Below are 21,992 nucleotides of genomic sequence, written 5' to 3' on the forward strand. Positions count from 1 at the left end.
AAAGTAAATTTTATAGCAGGTCAGCACAAATAAATATATACGTGTATACATGTACAGCTATGTATATGATAAAAATTCAAAAGTTGATAAACAAGATATTAACTATTACTCGAGAATTCTACTCCAGATTCCAACAGATGGCGTATGAATGTTTAATACACAGCAAGATGAAAACACCATTTTTATAACATCAGTACAAAAGCAAATTGTAGCTGCATTGTTTTAATTATAGTTTGATGTACTGGTTGCCCATCCAAACTGGGCACCGTAATATGTCAACATGTAGATAAATTCAGCAAATGGAACCGGGTAATCATTGTGTTCAAGGATAACTAAACAGTCTGAGACAATAAACAGCGAAGATCCAATGCAGCTCATAAGAATTGCTTTGTCTCCAGGATTTTCCTCCAGGGCCGAAGCAGCCTTCCATCCTGCAACAAATAGTGGGATGAAGTACAGCAGTAAGAAGCCTTTGAAGATATACGACTCAGAGCTTCCTTGGACGCTCAAGTATATATTGATGTACATAAGACCAAAGAGCCATGTGCTGCTACTGTTTCCACACTTATGACGCCCATCAATTTCTATGGCAATTATGTAACATGCAAAAACAAACATGAATAAAAATCCGCCGACGAACATTGTGTATGGCAAGGCAACAAAAATGTCGCCAACAACAGAGAGAGCAAGTCCAAGCAAAATACAGAAGCTATATGGATCTTCCGGTATCACTGTTTCTAAATTTAGTGCTTTTGTTTTGGCGGGAAATTTTGCTCTTGTTGCTATGACGTATCCGATCAATGAGAGGATTGGTAGAATCTTAAAGATAGTCCCGAGAAACGTAGACCCAGGTTGGTATGGTTGGAGTACAAAGAATACCGCAGAAACCACAAACGGAAGCAGATAAATCTTCTGCTTTCTGCTGAAAACTGATAAAGCCATTTTGACTGCCTCCATTGTCACTCTGTGTCTATTCTTTTAACTGAAATAAAGAAAAAAGAGTAAGAACAAAAGAAACCACCCATATTGTCTATTTATCTTTATCACATTCATCGCAATGATATGTCCCCTTTAAATTAATCTCAGGACAAATCTTTTGGGTTTTGTAACACGTACGTAAGTTGTTGTTTCTATATCTTAAAAGAACATTTAATATTGTTTTAACTATACTTAAAAATCGTCCATATAATTATGTATCTATACAATTATGTAAATGTATTTAATGGCTATTTATTAGATCTCTGTCGTGATTAATCAATAAAGAATTGGGTTAATATCTTGAAATGACTACTGATTTAAGCTTATTTCATCACCTTAGTGCAGTAACGGGTTAATTCCTATTAAATTTAATAGGAGTTACTGCACTATAGTAATGTTGCGAATTTAAGTTAGTGAAATATTAAATTTTAATAGACAAGAATCTGGCACTTTATAGTGTAGAGCCGGACCATTCGTGCAGACTGGCTAACCTTTATATATAGCTGGTTGGGTCAATTTAATGTTTGTATTTTGATATTTAATTCACTTGTATTTCTAATGGACTGCTCCAGATTTATAGTAAGGCAAGTCCATTTACACAAATTTAGTATGGTATATCGTATTATAACTTATTATACATGTACATCTAATATCTCGTATACTTAACCGAGCGGATATGACATATATAACATAACATAAATTGTGAATAGAATTACACGTTACATTAGTTATCATAGTTATACACCCATGTCATCAGAGTTTAAATAATTTTACAGCACGTTGTACACGATCTTGAGGAAATGAAATAAAGTTTATCAATGAGAGCAAATAAATGTACCATCGCAAGGTTTATTCAACTTACATATATACTGAGATAATCTCAAATGGTATTATTTTTTTACCACTCTTCACGGTAGTGCTGAAAATCAACGTATTTGCATAACGTTGGAACAGTTTTTTAGAATTTATGAATGTACGTATACGTGTTAATGAATATATTAATGTTTACTACATTGGTTTAAACTTATTTACATGTACATGTAAAACAAATGAAACAACGTAAAAGTGACACATTCACGTATACATGCTGTGTTCAAAGTCCTAAACAATGACCTTCGCACTGCTATCAAAATTAATTATCTTTAGTAGCCTCTCTGATCAATATACTATGAGGCTACAGATCTAAGACCATTAGAAATACATACTGGTATATTCATGTACTATACGGATTCGAGAACACAAGATCTTGAATTGTTACAGGTCGGGTAAATGAAAGCGCACTTAAAAATATAAGTTTGATGAGTTGAGCATAAAAAATACAATATTTGTTAAAGGTGTGCCGTTTATTAACACTGCCATACTGCGACATTTATTTCTAATACCCTTACAATGGTACTTTAAAGAAAATCGCAAAAGAGAGTTTATATTAAGATCAAGGTCAATACAGTGAAATTGTTTACAAAGTAAATAAGGGATATAAAAGAAACGTACCTGATAAAAACAGCTGACAAAAAGTCCTCAAAATCGTGAATAACTTAAACAAATGTGTAGCAATCAATACATTTATCTATGCAGGATACACTAGCGCAAACACTTCTTAAGATTAAGTGTTCTATTTATAAACGTACGTCGTCTTAACATGGGTCGCGCATGGTTTGCATATAATGATTTTCCCGTTTTAACATAAGACCGTATTCGATCGATATAACAAAGTAGTATTGGCGGCGAAAAAAAAGCTCACAGAAAAAATGCCAGCAAACAAGAGCTGTATGAATCATAGCGCTTCCACTGGGACGCTCTGTGCGCCGAGTTAATTCGGAGCGATATATTTATATATTGATCTCACATACACACAATTTATGAGCTTCTTTAATCAGGAATCCCATCTTCTATTATAAAGTTTAATAATAAGATACGGCAATAAACAGACGTGCATTCCTATGATAGATACAGGTATAATCGTGCTTATTAAATTTAACCTATCACGTTCTCAGCTATTATTAAATGCTCTGTTAACATTGTATTGTGCTGTTTGAAAATATATGTTTATACTTTTGTTTAAAAGAGTGTATGCATTACATTGATAATACTTGGAATGTGTATTGCTTTTGTTTTAAATTTATGAGATAAACAAAATCTATTAAATTACGTAAATATTTCGATTTTTGATAGTTTGGTTCATTGCAGCATTAGTAATACCTGTAGTATACATTTGTCATTTGTATATAAAATAACAATACAATTTATTCATTGTTGTCCCTATAAGCGTTTTTATGATTACTTCCGAAATTCCAATATCATTTTCGTTTCGGTTTTTGTTTTGTTAATAAATTTTGTTTTATTTCTCCTAAAAACAGTCTTTTTACACCTCTAGCTATATGGCTATTCGTTTAGAGATTGATATTCCAGAAATCGTTGTTTCAAGTCACTCCAGCTCTTTGTTTTGTTTCCATTATTGGGAGCAAAGTAATTTATTTATTCTAATAGAAAAAAAATACTGGAGTATCTCTAATCTAAGAAACATGAAACTTTTTCTACTCATCTTATCTAATAAACGAATTATGTTGCTTCCTAGCTGTAATCATTCGCCATGATAATACAGTCAAACCTTACTTAAAACATATCCCTCTTCATAACCCTAATTTCCAATATAATTATCATATTGTATTATCTGTTTAAGTGTTTTATGCTCTATAGACAATACAAAGTATTACAAATGGATAATGCTCAAGTTGCATTAATTTTGTATATGCTCTTTGTACAGACAAAGTGTTTTGTCATACGTAACTTTTCTCACATAATGCAGTAGTAATATAATGCAAATATTGCAGTAACTAGATGATGCATCGAATGGCCATACATTTGAACCTGTCTGTTCTTTATACATCTTGATTGTATTTTGAAAAGTAGTCTATGACCTTTACAGTGTTGATGTGAACTTAAACCCAACCAAACCAAAACATATTTATGAAGAAGAAAAAAAAGAATAAGACATGAATATCACATTGTCAATACAAACGAACGCACTTATACTTATCTTACTACAAATATCTCAAAATGTATGTTTTTCCACGAAAACATGCATATGTAAACAATATACGTAAATATATGATTAATGCCAAATTGTTAATTTACTTTGATCAAATGAACGCGCATGTTTGTTTTGGCCAGTCGCATTTTTCATATAACAGTAGAAAGAACGATACAATATTTTGGCATTTCTTACAATAATTTATTACAATAATTACATATAATATTACAGGAGATACAATACACATGTATTAATTAGCACGTCACTAATCAGGAGAATATTTGACACGATTCATGTTCCACAGTACCCGCCCTCCTTTCAGGAACCATTGATATTTCGTTACACTTACTTTAACAATAGACAATATCATTTTCAAACATTTCAATATCTATTTACCAAAAAACGTTCAATTGACATTAAGTTATCATAACACAAAGATGTTTCAAAATTAACTTAAGATGTAAATGAAGATATCTTGCCATCGATAATTAAAACTTCCAGCTTTATTATACATTATATGTAATATTATAAAAATGACTACTGAACATTCGCTGTCAATATAAATATTTTAATTACTACTAATAGAACTGTCCAGACTGATGCTGATCATGACATTTTATAAAAAGAAGTGGAGGTACTAAGTACCTTACAAAATAGAATTATAAACTTCTGTTATAGAAAATATTGCACATTTGAACATTGCTTTCTCTTTTTCGCAAGCAAAATATCCTAATTAAGTTCCTTGCACGTACTAAGACTGAGTAAAAGTTGAGCTATATAGTATGAGCTCATGATCATGGAAGGTGCAAAAGGAACTGTAAATCCCCATTTATCTACAGCTATAAGACAATCAGAAATTGTAAACACTAAGGCTCCTGCGCATCCAGTTAACGCCGCTTTACTCCCTTCCGATTCATAACGTGCCGTGGCGCGCCATGCTACAGCAAAGATTAGTGCGCAATACATGCCAACTAACGCAGAAAGAACATAAGAATCAATACCACTTTGTATTATCAGATATATGTCTAATCCAAGCAGTATGAACAATTCTTTAGTTCTGCTCTTTACTGCACTGCCATCAAGTCCTTTGAAATATAAGATTTGTGCAACAGCAAACAACAATAAGCCCGGTACAAACAACACTTCCCGCCATACTAAGCAAGCGTCTCCAAGAGCAGAAAAAATAAGAGCGAATAAAAAATGTCTGGCGCGATGGTCTTCGGGAATAATATTATCTTTCTTTGGTAGTCCTTTGAAGTTATTGGCTGCAGATATTACGAAGAAGCACAGACTAAGAATCGGAAGAATTTTAAAAAATACAGAGCCAAGCGTCTCTGCGGGATATCCCCACACTGGCATGTACAGAACAAAATAGATCAGCCATGTCGCAAAGAATGGCACCAGGTGCAGTTTCTGCTCACGTGATAAAGTTATAGAGTATTGTTCAGGTATTTCCATGGTTGATTGTTTCGTTTTTCACTCACTGATCCTGCAAAATAATGTAAATTAAAAATATCAGTAACATCGTATTGAGATGCAAACATATTACACTGGTAACAATTCCAATTTTAAGAAATAATTGGTTGCAGCACAGATTGATCGATATATCGCAAATGCAGTCTCTTGCTAGGTGTAAATCAATACATAACAGATTATACTTGAATTATCATACATATTTCCATGCATTTAACAGACAATCTCCTAAGGTGTGGAATAACATTAACTTGAACTGGCTAGTAAAAAAGTCAAACTTATCATATTTTACGTTCATTTCAAATAGATTTTATTCGTTTCTTTTAATTCGTCTTAAACTAATTTGACATGTTTGTATTGTCGCATACAGCCTAACTAATATGAAATGACAATTGTAAATAATTTCAAATTACCTACCTTATAGAAAAATGTTTTTTAACATAAACAAATATTAAATATTGTAGATCCGAACTATAAATGAATTAATAAATTACTACTGAATATTTAAATGCTTCTAGGAGATAATATTAAGCCTAACTGGATACATACGTATGCTAATATACAGTTTCTGTCATGTACATTGTATTATGTTTACTTAACTGATTTGTGGCGGCCAAAGTGCACTGCAGTGTACCCACTTGAGTTAAAGAGGCAGTCTCATGATTATTATTGTACAGTAATGTCTTTGTTCATAACATAGTCAAAACTGTAAACCGGTGACAAAATTGTATGGTCCGTTTGATTGAGCCTGTTCATTGACGGTAGTGGTTAAGTGCAAGCTACCGTTCAAACCCACTAGCGCCGGTTAAAGCAGAAGTTCACATGGACATGGGCTAATGATATTGAATTTAAATTTATCCGCAGGTACTGCTAATGTTTTATGTTGTTGTACGTAACATCTAAACTACTCTTAAATTACATGTACATATTTTTGATATTTGATCATTGATATCATCATGTAATAATATCGAGATTTTAGGTTGCATGTACAGTAGAGTAAGAAGTAACAATTCCGGCCGTTATCTTCTTATTCTTGTCGTTCGCCCTTCTATAACTTCACCGCAGCCACAGCGATGAAATATGCAGTCTTCCAGAGGGCCTCAGGGTTCCCGTAGAGTTTCTCCTCCAGTGTGGTGCTTGCTGGTCACACTTCTTTTCGTAGCTGCTCTAGATATATGAGCACCTTTATAATATGTGTTCTGCCGTTTGATTTCCCAAGGAACAGCGCTAGGAGCATCTTGGCGATTTGGACAGCTTTAGTTTATCATGCATGTGTGTTCAAATATTCGGCATCCCAGATTTGTTTAATTACGACAATAACTCGTATATACACTTCACTTTTAAGTTTGTGTAAATTAAATCGACAAGCATTATTCACGCCTCAAAACTAACGCCAAGTCCGAAACACTATCGCCATGTATAAAGAAGCCTATATGGGCCATAAATTATGATTACCTACAGTATTCTTAGATAAAAAAAATCAGAATCATTTTTTAAAAAATGTTCATATCAAGTAAAATATTATTTAAAATGTAATTAACGTATATCAATTAAGTAACAGATATTAAGCATAAATTGGAAATAAATTCTATATTAATATGACATGAAAAACAGGCATGTTGCAACGGTACAATTACATTGTTTTCATAACCTTATGGTTATTTCTTGAGAAAAAAATGTAATAGAGAATATCACTATTATTTAACACATGAATTTTGTACGAAAATTAGATGAAAACATTTAGAACAAACTATTACCCCTTCTAATATTAGTATGTTTAGCGATTGTTTGGCACATGTTCCACTCATTTTTGATGAAACATACTGACAAATTTATTTTAATTCATGCATTCTGCAGCTATTCTGATCATGATACATTTATTGAAACTATTTTTGCAGTCCAAATACCCCAAATATACAGTTTTATATTTATGATTTGAATCTGAAGCAAAAATGAAACATGTGTCCTCTCTGTTCTATGTAATAGAAAGAGCACCGAAACACGAGGCTATCTGATTTGTACGAGGGGGCGTAGCCCCCGAGTATTAATCAGATTGCCGAGTGTTTTGGTGTTCTTTCTCTTTTGTATCATAGTCAAACATAAAAGCACGTTCCCTGTTGTCACAATATGAAACCCCGGCAAAAATGAACCAATGAACGAACATCTGAATATGACATTTCTGTCGCTTTCCCTTTCTCTGCCGTCACAATATGTAAACCCCAGCAAAAATGAGCCAATCAATGGGCATGCTCTGGAGTGCGGGTAACTAATACCCGCACTCCAGTTAACGCACGATGCATGTATATGTATAAATTTAACCCTGACACATTTTCAACAGAAAGGTCTCCAAACTATGATACAATTGGTGTTATTGACGTCATTTAAACACCTTTCAAATACTTCACATGATAACCTTTCAAATATACTAATTACTTTCTATTTTATATGTGTATTCAGAATCAGTTGAGATGTTGTTGTACTTTTTTAAAGCTAGGTTCATTTCAGATATATAAGTATTCCGAAGCCATATAGGTTACGCAATTGTTCGTTGTTTGTTTTATTCTGCGTATAATGCCAGATCTCTCTAAATGGAAGAGTCCATGCAAATATGGTCTAAAAATAACAGTTTCCCGCTTCATTTTTCGTTCAACTAAAATGAATTCAATTTGAGCCGCAATTGAAATACGTTAAGATAAAGTCAAACATAGTTTTAATTCTTAGATAACGTTGATGTATTTTTATATATATCATGTGTTTCAGAAACTAGAGAAGCCGATTAACTGTCAAGTTTGAATTTTTTTCTCGAATTCAAATAAATTGCATATACGAGAAACAAACCGACTGCAACCATGTGCACCTCAGTCTTATGAAGTGATAGTGATAAAAAGATAGCCCAATCCCTAATATCAACCAATACTAATACAAATGATAGCCAATCTGTAAATCATCAGTTGATAAAAGGTCATTGCCTTTATGACATCAGGAGCTTCTACCCTTACGTAAACATAAATCTGTTTGACCATCAAAAACAAAACACTAAACTGCACCCACTTTCTATAGAGGTATATAATTCGCAGTCGCGTTTTTTTTTCGGCTAAGTCATCAACATTTTGCTTTATGATATACGTGGATTAATCATATACAATAGATATAGCAATCAGTCGCCGTTGAAAAATTATGTAATCTATATCTTCGTTTACAATAAATGAAATACCAAATTTGATGAAAAAAAACCACTCGACATGTTTTTTTTCCCGACGGAACTTCCCAATTCAGCACGGATAAATAACCATTCACAAAATAGCACTTCGGGCAAGTTTAAAACATTGGATGCTGACTGCATTATGCCCTTTGTTGACAATTCATATCTTAAAAGTTTGCTATTTAAACTCGATTTCATCACATTATTGTGTCTGTATACATAGTGTCAGCATATTACGCCACAGGTATGAATTAACAAATGAAAACAATCCATTCTTTTTTGCGGACATGTTTAAAGAAAAAGTTTAAGTGCGCCTATACACGTGTGTTTTTAGTTTTATTTATGCTGGGCGCCGGCTTTTCCATATGTCCAAGACTATCGGCCTCTGTTATGGTCGTAGAGCCTGCAACGGAGGACTTAGTTCGCCTTCAAGGTCGCTGATCGTAGAGCCGCAACGGAGGTCTTCTCGTGCCGTCTTTCGTCGTAGATCTTCTCTCAGTTCTTCGATCTTGAACGCAGTGGACAATATAGAGGAAATGTACTTCTTCCGGGAGCAGCAGCTCTTTGTAGGGCCACACCCTTCGTCGTTACATGGTTAGGTCACACTAGCTAAGTGACCTGACTAGCTAGGTCACCCATCTGGTGTGACCTATGCCCTCCGAGCGACGTGCACGACGCGAAGGGAAGTCGAAGTCGCGCCTATACAAACACAATTCGAGCTATTAAATTATCTATGATAAAAGTCTCCCGGAGACCATTGTTATACTATAGACGAAATTAAAAGATTGTATCACATACCTGTGCCGCTTTTGCGACTCCGTAAAAATGGTATTGCACGGCCGTCACTTGCGTTGTACAAATATACAGATGCGCTTAAATGTAAGCGTTACTTTATAGGCGCGTCAATGGATAAACATTTATTTTAATGGAAAAACGGTTCTTTTGTTTTAGGTATATGATAAATAGAACATTATATTCGTGTAGGTTCATTACTAAATTTATTGAACTCGTTGAAAAAATAATAATAATACGCTCGCCAGAGGCTCGCATAATATGATTTTATACTACTCGGTCAATAAATTCAATATTGAACCTATACTCATTCAATATCCTCTATTAATTAATCGTGATGAATTTGGGAAAATTAAAAAAAAGAGAAAAAAAAACTGCTGAAATCGCGATTTGGGATATTTTTCAAGTTGGCTATTTCATTTATCGTAAAGGAAGTGAGATGACTTAATATATTTTCAACGGACATTGAAAGATGTATCTAATTCGCAACGTTTGTACGTATAGATATGAAAATATAGCTCATTAAAAAATTCGAGAGAAAATTGTTGCCTGTTATTTACCTTTTATAGATTATATATTATAAACGGACTGCCCTTCTGGCAACATGTGCTGCATCTTGATGATAAAAGGGAGATCAATTTTACGATAATTTTATCATTAGTTTACAAGGCACACTTGATGATTGTGAAATTGTATGTAAATATAATATTAAAACTACATGTATTATTAATCTAAACAGCAGCACGAAAGCATTTGAGCTTAAGATTTGAAACGTAAAATATTTTAATTAGTTCCTCTGTATGTGCGTTAAATATTTAGTATCTCTGTACCCCGGTCAGAGTTAGTAGTCTTCAACCTAAAAATCAGATTGAAATGAGGGCGGGGCATACGAGTACTTGGCAAGGTAGGTCATTACGCATGTGCAAAGGACATAAACTGAGTACCTGCCATGTTAGAAATTTTGAAAGTGCTGAAAGATACCATTTAACCGTTTTATTATATGTGATTTATGCCTTAGTTCGTAACGATGTCTTAGATATTTCACAAATGGTATCATTAGACATGAGTTTTCTCTCTTTTATGATGTAGAATTTCGTAATTATTAAATATACCGGGTCTGTTTGTATTGAATTATGCCCCTTGCTTCGTCACGGGGAAAAAATTGACAAGATAGTTGACACATTATTTACATTTTATTCAGGTGAGCAATTAGTTATTTATATATGTGGTTATGTCAAAAGCTTGTGTACTGATTGTTCTTAGTATATCTATTAAAGAATCTTTGTTCATTTTATAAAATTCGTAAAATAAACATAGGCGTGCCAACTGGTTGTGGACTGGTGAATGACAAAATTTTGTTTAAACCTCTGTACAAACACATTCACAAACAGATAATTTAAATGATTAAAACATAGATATGCGTGTTTATTATATTATAGTGTCATTATCTAAATAATTATTACATAAATCAATTTGTGTGAGTGCCATTATGATAGATCTGTGAAAATTATTTTTTCAAGTGATCAATGATGATATTTGGGGATATTTGCTTACCATCAGATTTTAGTTTGATTGCCAAATTTATATTGATCCAACAACTGATTTATGAACGATTTTTTAACCAAATTCTGATCAGAATACCTACTGTTTGCTTTTAATATGCAAGTTGTATTCAAGACCTTACTGGTTACTGATTGGCAGTGTATGTTTAGAAAGAGTAGAATTTCGAATGGGTGAACTTAAGATAATTTTGGTGTCAAAATATGACATGAATATTTCTGCATATCGGACAGAAGTTTCTACTTTTCACAGGAATACTAGCATAAACTAATCTAGCATCCCGTATATTAGTTAAAAAAAGTCAAAGTCATGCATGCTTGGATCTGAGCCTAGTGAGAGGCCTACAACGCAGAACTTTCAGAGCTGCTTACTGCTTTTAAACAGGATTATTCTGGGGGGGGGAACTGACTCAAGAGAGGTCAAAATTATAATTGAAAGTAAAACACAATGTATCATTGGCGTAATGAAAAATGATAACTTTGAGATTAAATTAATTAGCAAACATGCACAAAATTTTCCAGCTACTAAGGGGATCATCTGGTATTGTTAAAATTTGTTTTGCAACTATACAGTAAAGTTATATCCCTGAAACTTTTCACCTCTGTATACTTGTAAATTTATAAGCTATTATAAAAGGAAGTCAAATAAAAATGTTACTTTTATTAATGTTTGTAATTTCTTTTCGAAATAAGATTTATTTATGTTATGCAAGAAAAAAGTTTGAAATACTAGCTGTCATCACAGTTAGGAATATCGGGCTTATGATAACTATTTTGTTGAAACTCTGCAGTTTTATTAAGCACTACTGTACATAGATACTCTTGAACCAGGTATTTCTGACTATGACCAGCATCCAGTTTAAGATTCTTATAGTCCATCTCACTTTGTGTTGGGCATTTAGCAGGGTCTTTATCTTTATTGTTTCTTCAGAACATAGCATTTACAGGGAATTTGACCATAAAATCATCAAATGCAGCACAATTTCCTTGAACGGAGGCATTACCTGTTGCCTTAATCAATGTTACATAATGATATTTATATAAGTTGAATAGTGTAGGAAAATATTTGATGCAATTAGTCAATTTAGTGACATATGCTACAATTTAAGTACTAGTAAAAGTAGTATGCATTCTTATAATGCTTTGTATATTCTTGCCTGGTGAGTCAAGTTGCAAACTTCTGCTTTGCAGGTTGGGCTTATCCCCCACTATTATTTGTGTGTAAATTCAAAGCTGCCTGTGTGGGGACAGTGTGATGATAACTGATGATTACAAGTATGGGCTATGCCATTAAAACATACTCATTATGTCATAGTTAACCTTCATTTTTTGCAGATAATTGGTTGTACTTTTCTCACATGAGCATTTAAAATGCCTATGGAAGGACTAAAGAGACGTCTTAGCTTTCGCAAGAAAAAGAAAGATAAAGTGCCCGAGTGTTCTAAACCCCATCAGTGGCAAGAAGATGAGAAAAAAGTGAGAGAGGGAACATGTAGCTTCCAAGTCAGGGTAAATATGAATCGTCAATGTATTCTTAACTATAAATTTAATTCTTTACATGCTTTACAATAGTGACTTGCCCAGACGCCATCAGTGTAAAGATAAGTCAGTTGGACCTGGTCTTGTATAGTAACAGTTGTTCATTGCTCAGTGTCTGTATTTTAATGTTGAACCTTGGCAATAGAGACTTAAAGAGTACTACAGGTCCCAGATTGAAAGCAGGACAGTTTTATAACACAGATTTCTAGAGCATAAAGCAATGATGATAAAATAATTTAAGTCTTATTAACCTTAGGCAGTGTCACAATGATAGTACTTATCGTCTTATGACTAACTCTCTTGAAAAGGAAACAGAAGTTCACATTGGATATATTTCTTAAAATCTGTTATCATAGATCATAAATCAATAAAAAACAACCATGAAATTGACCTACAGGGATAATAATAAAATCATAAGAACTTTTTTATAAACAGGGCTTCCATTAGGTTTAAAAATTTGGAAATTGTGTGACATTGGAAGTCACATTATATAGGTACTAAGGTAAAGAAGGAAAAGCAATTAGCATTGTAATTTGGAAGTCGCAAGCCAAAAATCAGGAGTATGAATGACTCCCAAACCCTGTATAAGGACCGGTGAAGCTTTTCACTACATTGTTTTTTCCTGTTCATAATTAAATTGTTCAAATATTTCATTTATAAAAGGTTATACTTTTGCTTCAGGATTGCATGGTTTCGTTCATCAGAGACTACACTCTACATTACATTAAAAATTTAGTGTCAAACAATAATATGTTATGATATTTTTTGTAAACATTATTTGACACTTAGATTAAATACCCTTTTAGTGACCTTTAAACTTTTTATTCTTAAATAAAATTATGCTAATTATTGCATATTATCATGAATGGGACGTCGGGCACATATCACTGCATTAATTTGCTTATTTTAGTTGAATTACATATTACAATGAATTTGCTTTGACATACATTATTGTTGTTTTGACTGTTGGTTTCGAAATTGTTATGATACTTAGTTATTTACTATGTAATAGTACACTAGCTGGTATTTAGATCAATTTACAGTTTGTCTGAAACTCATATTATTTTTGTGTTTTATATATTTATTAACTGCATCAGTAAGATTGTTGCCTCAGCTTATATCAATTTTAAGATTATATAGAGGTATAAAGATGGTTTTGTCTCCTGCCCAATGCTACGAATAAGCACAATACATAAGAGGGATAATGATTTACACTATTTATACATTTTCTAGAAATTTTCTAGTTAGTAGTTATAAGGATTTTTTTTCTCTAAAATGATTAGTGATTTTGTCCTGATTGAAAAATGGACAATGTCTGTTACTGTAAAATATTGAGGGTGGTAGGGGTTGATTCTATTCGAGCTTGGTGTGATTATGAATAGACAACAAGCAAACCTGTGTTTTTTGTGCCCTTTGTCCAGATTCAATACTCCTGGCACTCTCCTAAAAATTTCATTTTGGTATAAGAAACTCTTTTTACAACTAAAGAAAGGATAGGTCCAAATTGAATTTAATTCAAAGCAAAATAACTCAATTTTTATGGTTATAGATTCATTATGTTATAGAACTTTAAGAAAAATGAAATTATGTAAGATACTGTTCTATGTCATGAGTTTTAATAATGATGCACAAGTTAAGAAACTGCCTGAAAATTGATTTCAGTTTTCACCGCCAGCTTCCTTAAAATAGTTTTAATGATGTAGTTCATAGCTAAAATGATTGATTTCAGTACAAACAACATGATCATATTAATCTATATTAGACCTAACAATATTGATAGATTTTGTTATTGCTGAATTCCAGCTTTCAGTGTGGTTTTTGTGGAACAGCTGTGTCACTTGAATTAGTTTCCAAGGCTTATTTGTTGACCTTTAATCATCAATCTATTAAGCTTGAAGTAAAGATATTATATAGCTTCTTTAATGTAAAGGATTCTTTAGTTTTTGTTGTGTTTGCTTAAAAATTTTAAAAAAAATGGAAATTATATGATTTATGAAAATGCAGAAATGTACATCATGTATGTACAACAGCTTTTGTTCAATAGGCAACTTGGCAAATGTGATTTTTTTTAATCTTGTACCCCAACTGTGGCAAAAAACCTTTTACTGTTCTACCATCCACAACCTGTTGTGCTTACTTTCTAAGTTTGTTTGGGAAAACCCAAAATATTCTTAATTCCGGGGCAAGTCTATTAATATATATTGATATGAATATATACATCATTACATGGCTGTTATGAAATGGATAAAAGACACATACTTGCTGCACTTGCTTGATCCGTGTACCCATTTATTGCAGTGGAATGTTTCCCCTGTAGGTTATCTATTTTTATCAGTATTATATTGTGTTTCTCACCCAGACAGCTTCATTAAATTAATCAGCTAGGAATCAATACATCACTCTCTAATTATATATTGTACCAGAAGTTCTTTAAAAACACCACAAGGAAAGAATCAATGGCTCCTAAACTAACATATATTTGATGCTGTGGTTTTGGGAAATTTGAAGTTTCTGGCATATTAATTTGTGAACTATTTAATCAAAAGAAATAAGATAGTAGTAATTAAAAGTATTTAATAAAAATAAATAGAATGTTTTTCTTTCTTTCTGCAGAACACTAGCAATAAGAATAAACAGTTGAACCTGTAATTATCAGTAATATCAGTCAACTGGGCTGGCCCACCAGTTTGTGATACCCCCAACAAAAATCAATCTATTTTACACTTCTGGTCATTGGTCAGCTGCTGTCACCTAAAATGTATTGTAAATCTTAAAACTAAGCCGTGTTGTTAGCAGCTGGCTAGCAGAGAGGTTAAGTGGATAGACAGTGTAAATTTTTTCAAAGGTGAAACTCGTAACTGAAGAGATTATTTACAAAAGCCAAAGGTCACAAAATGTTGAATTAATTTGCATAATCCCTCTGTTTATCACATAATGACATATCTTAGTCAATCTAATTACAAACTGATTATATTATAAAAATTTACACTCATGTACAAGTTAATGATATTATGTGGACTGCTTAAGACAAGTTTGACTGTAACTCCAAAATTCAAAAACTTTAAGCGAGAAAGAGCAAAGGAACAAACCATACTTTAAACTTGTTTGTGAAAGAAAATAATGATGAATAATTATACTGAAAAGGTCAAACACTCATTGATTGTATATGCTGTATGTGTCAGTTTGATCACGGGAGAGAAAAAAAACAGAAGCCAGGGAACAAATACAATTATGTAAGGTTTGTAGTTTTTGAGTGACCTTGCTTTGGTCACCAGGATGTTTCCTTTTTGGGTATTACTTAATTCTTAAACTAAAGTATTGAATAATGTTTTAAGAGCTTGGTTCTCAATCAAGCGAAAGTACATATTAAATAATTATTTTCACGTTTACTTCAAATGTGACTATTTAGTAATTTTAGTTTGCTTAATCAAGTCATATGTCAAAGGTCATATTTAACTTTTATTCCCTTACACAACACCAGTTATATTACCTTAATACTTTGAGACAGATGAAGAGAGAGAAAGAGAGATAAAATTTCACCCTAGAACTGTGTGTGATCAAAGTTCTTTTATTTCAGGTCCAACCCTACAATTATTTGATTTAGCATTTAGGCTTGGGTCTCATATTTCAAGTTTTATAATTAATGACACTGGTCATTTATCAGTATTACATTAATCAAGACTGACAGATTGGCTCAATCAGGCATAGTGTAAGGTCAACTGGGTCACTACAGTAAATGTAAAGATACAAAATGTACATGTTTACCTGATACTAGAGTGTTGCTAGCTGCCATAATATCAAACATTATGTCATCAATATAGGTGTATTCATGTATATACAGTGTTAGCTAAAATGCTATCCGTGTATTAACTACTTAATAACAGTGTTAAACATTTAAACAACCGTAGTAAAATAATTCTTAGATTTTAAACATTAACTAAGATAAGATAGAACATTTTGTTTGTATTTTGTTATACTCGGCAACAATAACAAAACATAATTATCTGATTTTAGAGAAACTGTTGTCCGTTAGGATAGTACTGTAAATGATAAGATAGCATGCAATCAAAAAAATACATTTGAAATACAGACAAAATGTTATATTGTGTCATAAAGAAACAAAGGTAATGGTAAAACCCTATCTAAATTTTCTTCAGCGTTAACTGTCATGATAGTTCTTCTGTAATAAAATGGCTGAGACCACTTTGGGAATTGTTCAATTATGCAATATAATATGCATGGAGTATTTACTAAGATGGTTATGTCAATTACTAGGGTGTGATCAGGCACTGGGTTATACCGGTTTGAAGGTATTGAAGCAAAGGCTTAATGCTTTTTTTGATGGAGATGTACAATATTTTGTCCCTGGCTTCTGTTTTGTATCAATATTGTCATTTTGATGCTGTGATATTTAGGTGAAGTGTCCCAGAGATAATGTTTCCCCAAGACATTGACACTGTCAGATGAATTTTTTATGAGTCTGTTCCTATCAGAGGATGTGTATTATACAGTATACAAGAGAGTAACAGATAATGCAAACCAATAGTTGCCTATTTTTTTGCCTGGTTTTTGTTGTTGTTTTTTCCCCCTACATTATTTTATTATTCTGCTGATCAAAGTTTAATGGAAAGAATAGAGACAGCTTTGTTGGGAAAAAGTCTTTTAGTCTGTTGGTTAGTAAACTATTGCATACATAAATAAAGTAAATTAGTTTGTTTACGGGGCAAAGATTTGTCTAGTTTTGCATTTGTAGAACTTTGTTGTCTATGTTTTTCTAAGACAGACTTTGTAACTACATTGTACTTAGTGATATTGAATGGTTTCTGTTTTATTAAAGAAGTTATAAATGGTCTCTTACAGGGCTGGGTACCACCATGGTATTATTGTTAATACCCTGTATAGCACCACTGTTACTGTATACTGCTGCCATAGAAAAATATCATGAATAAAAATTAGGACAAATTCTCCACGAAACATACAAATTCTCCACGAAACATCAATTGAAAAACTAGTCATTTGATTTAATGCAAGAATTGGCTGGAAATATTACATTACCAGATTATGTACTAATAAAAAAAAAAAGAACAAAAAATATTTGTATAATCTTCAGATCATCTCCAATACCATAATTTATACATTTGATAATTTAAATCAAATATGTGTACACACGTTGCACTTGTTTCAAATTTCTCACATACGTTTGTCAATTTATATTGTTAACAAATAAGTGTGAAGATTTCATTTAACATTGTTTTTTTTAAATTTAACTATAAATACAGTGTTTTTGGTAGACTTTGTTTAGAATTAAAAATGCAGGGCAACCTTTTGTTTTGGTTGGGTTTTATGTTGCACCATTAAAGGTCATATGGCGACTTTCCACCTTAAATGGTGCATGATGACCTCAGATGTTCTTCCTTGCATTATTTCGGGCACCTGTGTAGAACTAAGCTATCTCATAATATAAAAGTATGGAAAGTCCCTCGCAAGACTCGAACCAAAAGTGGTGATGGGTAGGTAGCTTGATGTCATTACCTTTAACAACTCGGCCATGTACACTCCTGCAGAGCGACCATTAAAACATTTGGGTTGCGTTGAGTTTATCAGGATTAATCCCCAAAGTATTTGTAGTGTCAATCATGTGACCCTTTGTAATAAACCAGGAGAATCTTAGAAAGTATGAATAGAAAATATGCATAGATGTAGATTGATGTTCTGATATCCTACAAATAACAAATAGAATCACAGATGATTTTGATGATACATGCATATACCAATATTTCTTGATGAAACTGTTGTATAGAAAAACCCTCTTTCCAGAGATAATTTGCAACATGGTAACCATTATATTGTGCACCACTTGTCAGAATTGACATCTACCTTACTCATTATATCTTCAAAAATGTTTTTGATACATTATAGCTTCCAAAAACAGATATGAGGGGTTTTGCACTTGAATTCTAAAATTAAGCTGTCAAAAATATAGACCTGGGAGTAGGCTGTGGATATCAGAAGGTTTGCCATGGTCAATGTATACAAGTTGTGCAGGCAATTCATTATCGTTGCTTTGATTCATCACATACTATCTGCATTGAGTAGTGATTTCATAAAACATTTTTTCTGATTGAGCGAATTTGAGTCTTTTTGTGAAAATTTACCAATACTTGTATATGCATTCTGTTCAGAATTGATGGGTCTTTTGTTACATATATGTCATATTGAGAATCATAAGGAAATAAACAATGGTAATAAAACTTGATATAAAAAAAGGGAAATCATGTGATAAATTATTGTATTCTTTACTTCTATTCCATTTTTATCTGATGAATTTGGAAACAATAGAAAGGCTGTCATTTACTTCCTGAAGTGAATGGTTTCGTTGTTTTATATGTAACATGTAGTGAGAAAAAAATGTTAGATATTTCTTGCTGAATAGGGAAGTTATATTAGGTTTATCATTCTGCTATATTTGATTATTGAGTAAATAACCAGGATATGTTTTATAAATATGATTAACCCTTGACCCTACCCCCACCCTCTTCTTCAAAGAAGGACATTATCAAGTAGATTTTTAACCCTTAAGGTCAGTTGATATATTGTGCAAATTAAAAATGTTTATGATGTTATGTATATGTTTTTTTTTTTGAAGTTATTCATGAATATGTTTTCTAATAGGGATATACTACATACATTTTGAAACATTCTAAGATACTTGTCTTTGGCATTACATGTAATTATTATTATACAGAGCTTTACTTAACCTACATGTATAATCTCTAAAAAAGTTGTCTTTACTTGTATTAGATTTGCTATATACAATGTATAAAAATTGGATACATTTGTAAATGAAACCATCTCTTCAAGTTTAGAGTCTTATTATTTTGATCGAGCATTATCATTGTTAGATTTATTTAATAAAATAGTGTACATGTATATATTTTCAGTATTTGGGTTGTGTTGAAGTGTTTGAGTCTCGGGGTATGCAGGTGTGTGAAGAAGCGGTGAAAACACTCAAAGATGTAAGTCTTGCAGGAGTTGGTTATAGGTCTTTATACACTATTTTATAATGCAAGTTTGGAGTTGCGGTAACATGTGTGTGTGACCAGACTAAACTGCTGACAAGTCAGCAACATTGATATAAAGCTGCATGCCTCCAGATGAGCCAAAATATTTCAAGAAAATCACACTTGAAAAAATTTACTAAAAGTAAAACTTTAGAAAAGGTAAAAATATTCATGATTCAAGTAATAATTTACAGGTTACATGCGTTTCAAGACTGATTTTGAAGTATTTATCACCATATTTCTACTGTGTGACTAAGGCAGTTTTCTACTGCGTTACTAACACATACGTGACTAAAGCAGTAAGGGCTAATTTTGACCTCTTTTTGGTAATTTGCATTGATTTTAGGAGCTCGGATTGCAATGTGTAAATTATTTTCTTTGTTCACCTCACCATATTTTGCTTTTAAATACATTTTCAAAATTTTCATAAAAATAAGCATGAATCTGGAGCATGCTGCTTTAAAGTTGAAAGTTAAAATAAATGTTTTCAACTCTAAATATTAAGAAAGTAATTCATCTGAGTTCAATAGTTGTACATATGATATACATAACTAAATGTTATTTGATACATTCACATAACCATTTGAATAATTATATACATTTATCTGTTTGTATAGGTGATAACGTGTAGTCAAGTTTCATTTGTAAATATCATTGCTTTAGCATCATAATTGTCACACATCAATAAAAAGTTTATGCAGAATTTATTTTTAGTTTTATTGTGTAGGAAGCTATAAACTTTATAAAGACACACTTTTGGGTCTATTTCTAGAACAAACCAGTACAAAGCAATGTGCGAAAAAAATATTTTTTGCACAAGGAAAAGGGGGTTACTCCTAACTGGGTTTGAACCCACACAATGATGTTTAATCCTTTGCACTTGAATACTGACTTATTTAAACCACCACTATCAAGTCAAGCCAGCCTAATGTCTGTACAGTTTTGACTGGTCTACCTCTATGTTGTAGGCTACCTAGCTTTATACCTTGATACTGAAATTCTTCCAGTTGACTGTTTCATTTTAATAATGGCAAGTTCATTACACAAACTCAGCGGGGTAAGATGAGCTTTAAGGCAAGGGTTTCAATGATAAATCATGCAACTTGCTTTACTGGTTTCAAGTTTATTGCTGAAAATTTAAGAAATATGTGGTAAGGAGTTGCCCCACTTGGCTTAATAGGGACAACATGGAATTAGTTATCCAGGGGTCGTTGGTTTGATACATGACGTAATTTTGTCTGTGACAATAGATCTCTGACATTGAGTCAAATTGTCATTTGTCTCGCACTGCTGACTCAGAAATTGTGTGGAGAAGTAGTCAGTCACTTGTGGAGAAACTGGTAATTACTGGTTACCAGGAAAGCCGGTTTGATGGATCAACTGATGAGATATCCCTAAAAAGATTTTTAAAATCAATTAAAAAAAACAACAACAATTCACCCACTGCATGAGTGAAAATTTTCAGGATTATTCCTGAAGTTAAGGATTTTCAGTCTCCTGAAAGCCTTCTATTTCCTATGTAAAACTATAGAAAAATGCAAAATTCAGGATTTTCAGGATTTTTAAAATTTCCAACTTTCACCCCATGCAATTGAAAAACGAACCAAGTTTGGCGTTTGAAACATGATTATACATGATGATAATGAAATATAGAAAGAGAAAGAATTAAGATGTATGTCAGGATTACTCCGATTAGTTCTGTTCTGGTTAGTTCTGTTCGAATGATAAATAATAGTTCACTATTCTTATCATTTTATGTAATCTCATTGCTGTCTGAGAAAACGTATTACAGTGAAGTCTAATTTCCTATGTTTTAGGTCTAGTTTTCAATCTTTTAGATAAATTTGTCATTTTATGAGCATATTTCATTGTTAACAGTGAATAACAGTATAATCAATAATGTTTTGTAACTTCAGAAATGTAAAGGAAAGTACCAGCGAGCAATTCTCTATGTATCTGGTGACGCTCTGAGGGTTGTTGATGAAATCAGCAAGGTTTGTTATATTAATATGATAACATATTTGTATCAACTCAGAAGGCTGTGGGTTCAAATTATTCATGTTGGAATAAAGAGACATTGATTTCTTGCATTTGAGAAAGCTATCAAGCTAGATTTGTAGTTTGGGTGGTTCTACTTTGATATCAATGGTCATCTACCACTTAAAAAAAAACAGTCAAAACAATAGTTGAAACAGATGGGGTTTTTTTTTGGGACAGCTGTTGGGAAAATATTTCATTTTTGAAATTTGCGGGGAAAATAGATGTCATGTGCTGAAAGTAAAAAAATTTGATGAAAGTCAAATGATATAAATGACTGGTAATATATTACATATCAGATATATGTCAGATTAGTAAAT

General features: G+C 32.4%; 3 protein-coding genes across 4 annotated transcripts; 1 reads left to right on the forward strand and 2 right to left on the reverse strand.

Annotated features, from left to right (window-relative positions):
• Positions 1-12: 12 nt before the first annotated feature.
• LOC132748368 (lysoplasmalogenase TMEM86A-like) lies at positions 13-2,808 on the reverse strand. The gene is made up of 2 exons (XM_060737957.1): positions 2,470-2,808; positions 13-982 (listed from the first exon to the last, which is right to left on the reverse strand). Exon 2 carries the CDS (start codon positions 955-957, stop codon positions 223-225), a length of 735 nt encoding a protein of 244 aa, XP_060593940.1. The 5' UTR covers positions 958-982; positions 2,470-2,808; the 3' UTR covers positions 13-222.
• Positions 2,809-4,188: 1,380 nt separating this feature from the next.
• On the reverse strand, positions 4,189-6,053 carry LOC132748369 (lysoplasmalogenase TMEM86A-like). Of its 2 annotated transcripts, none has more exons than XM_060737959.1 (2): positions 6,032-6,053; positions 4,189-5,498 (listed from the first exon to the last, which is right to left on the reverse strand). In XM_060737959.1, the coding sequence occupies exon 2, from the start codon at positions 5,465-5,467 to the stop codon at positions 4,739-4,741; it is 729 nt and encodes a 242-aa protein (XP_060593942.1). In that variant the 5' UTR covers positions 5,468-5,498; positions 6,032-6,053; the 3' UTR covers positions 4,189-4,738. The 2 variants fall into 2 exon arrangements, with proteins under 2 accessions (XP_060593942.1, XP_060593941.1); XM_060737958.1 differs by having other exon boundaries at positions 5,900-6,040.
• Positions 6,054-10,385: 4,332 nt separating this feature from the next.
• LOC132748367 (protein numb-like) lies at positions 10,386-21,629 on the forward strand (the record flags this gene model as incomplete). Its single annotated transcript, XM_060737956.1, is given in 4 exon segments — positions 10,386-10,677; positions 12,371-12,544; positions 19,516-19,590; positions 21,552-21,629. Coding segments are annotated over 3 exon segments (291 nt in total), but the record flags the coding sequence as incomplete, so codon positions are not given.
• Between the last annotated feature and the right edge of the window lie 363 nt (positions 21,630-21,992).

This window comes from Ruditapes philippinarum, unplaced genomic scaffold (assembly GCF_026571515.1).
Source record: "Ruditapes philippinarum isolate M1 unplaced genomic scaffold, ASM2657151v2 ctg14817_1_1_1_1, whole genome shotgun sequence".
Lineage (NCBI taxonomy): Eukaryota > Metazoa > Mollusca > Bivalvia > Venerida > Veneridae > Ruditapes > Ruditapes philippinarum.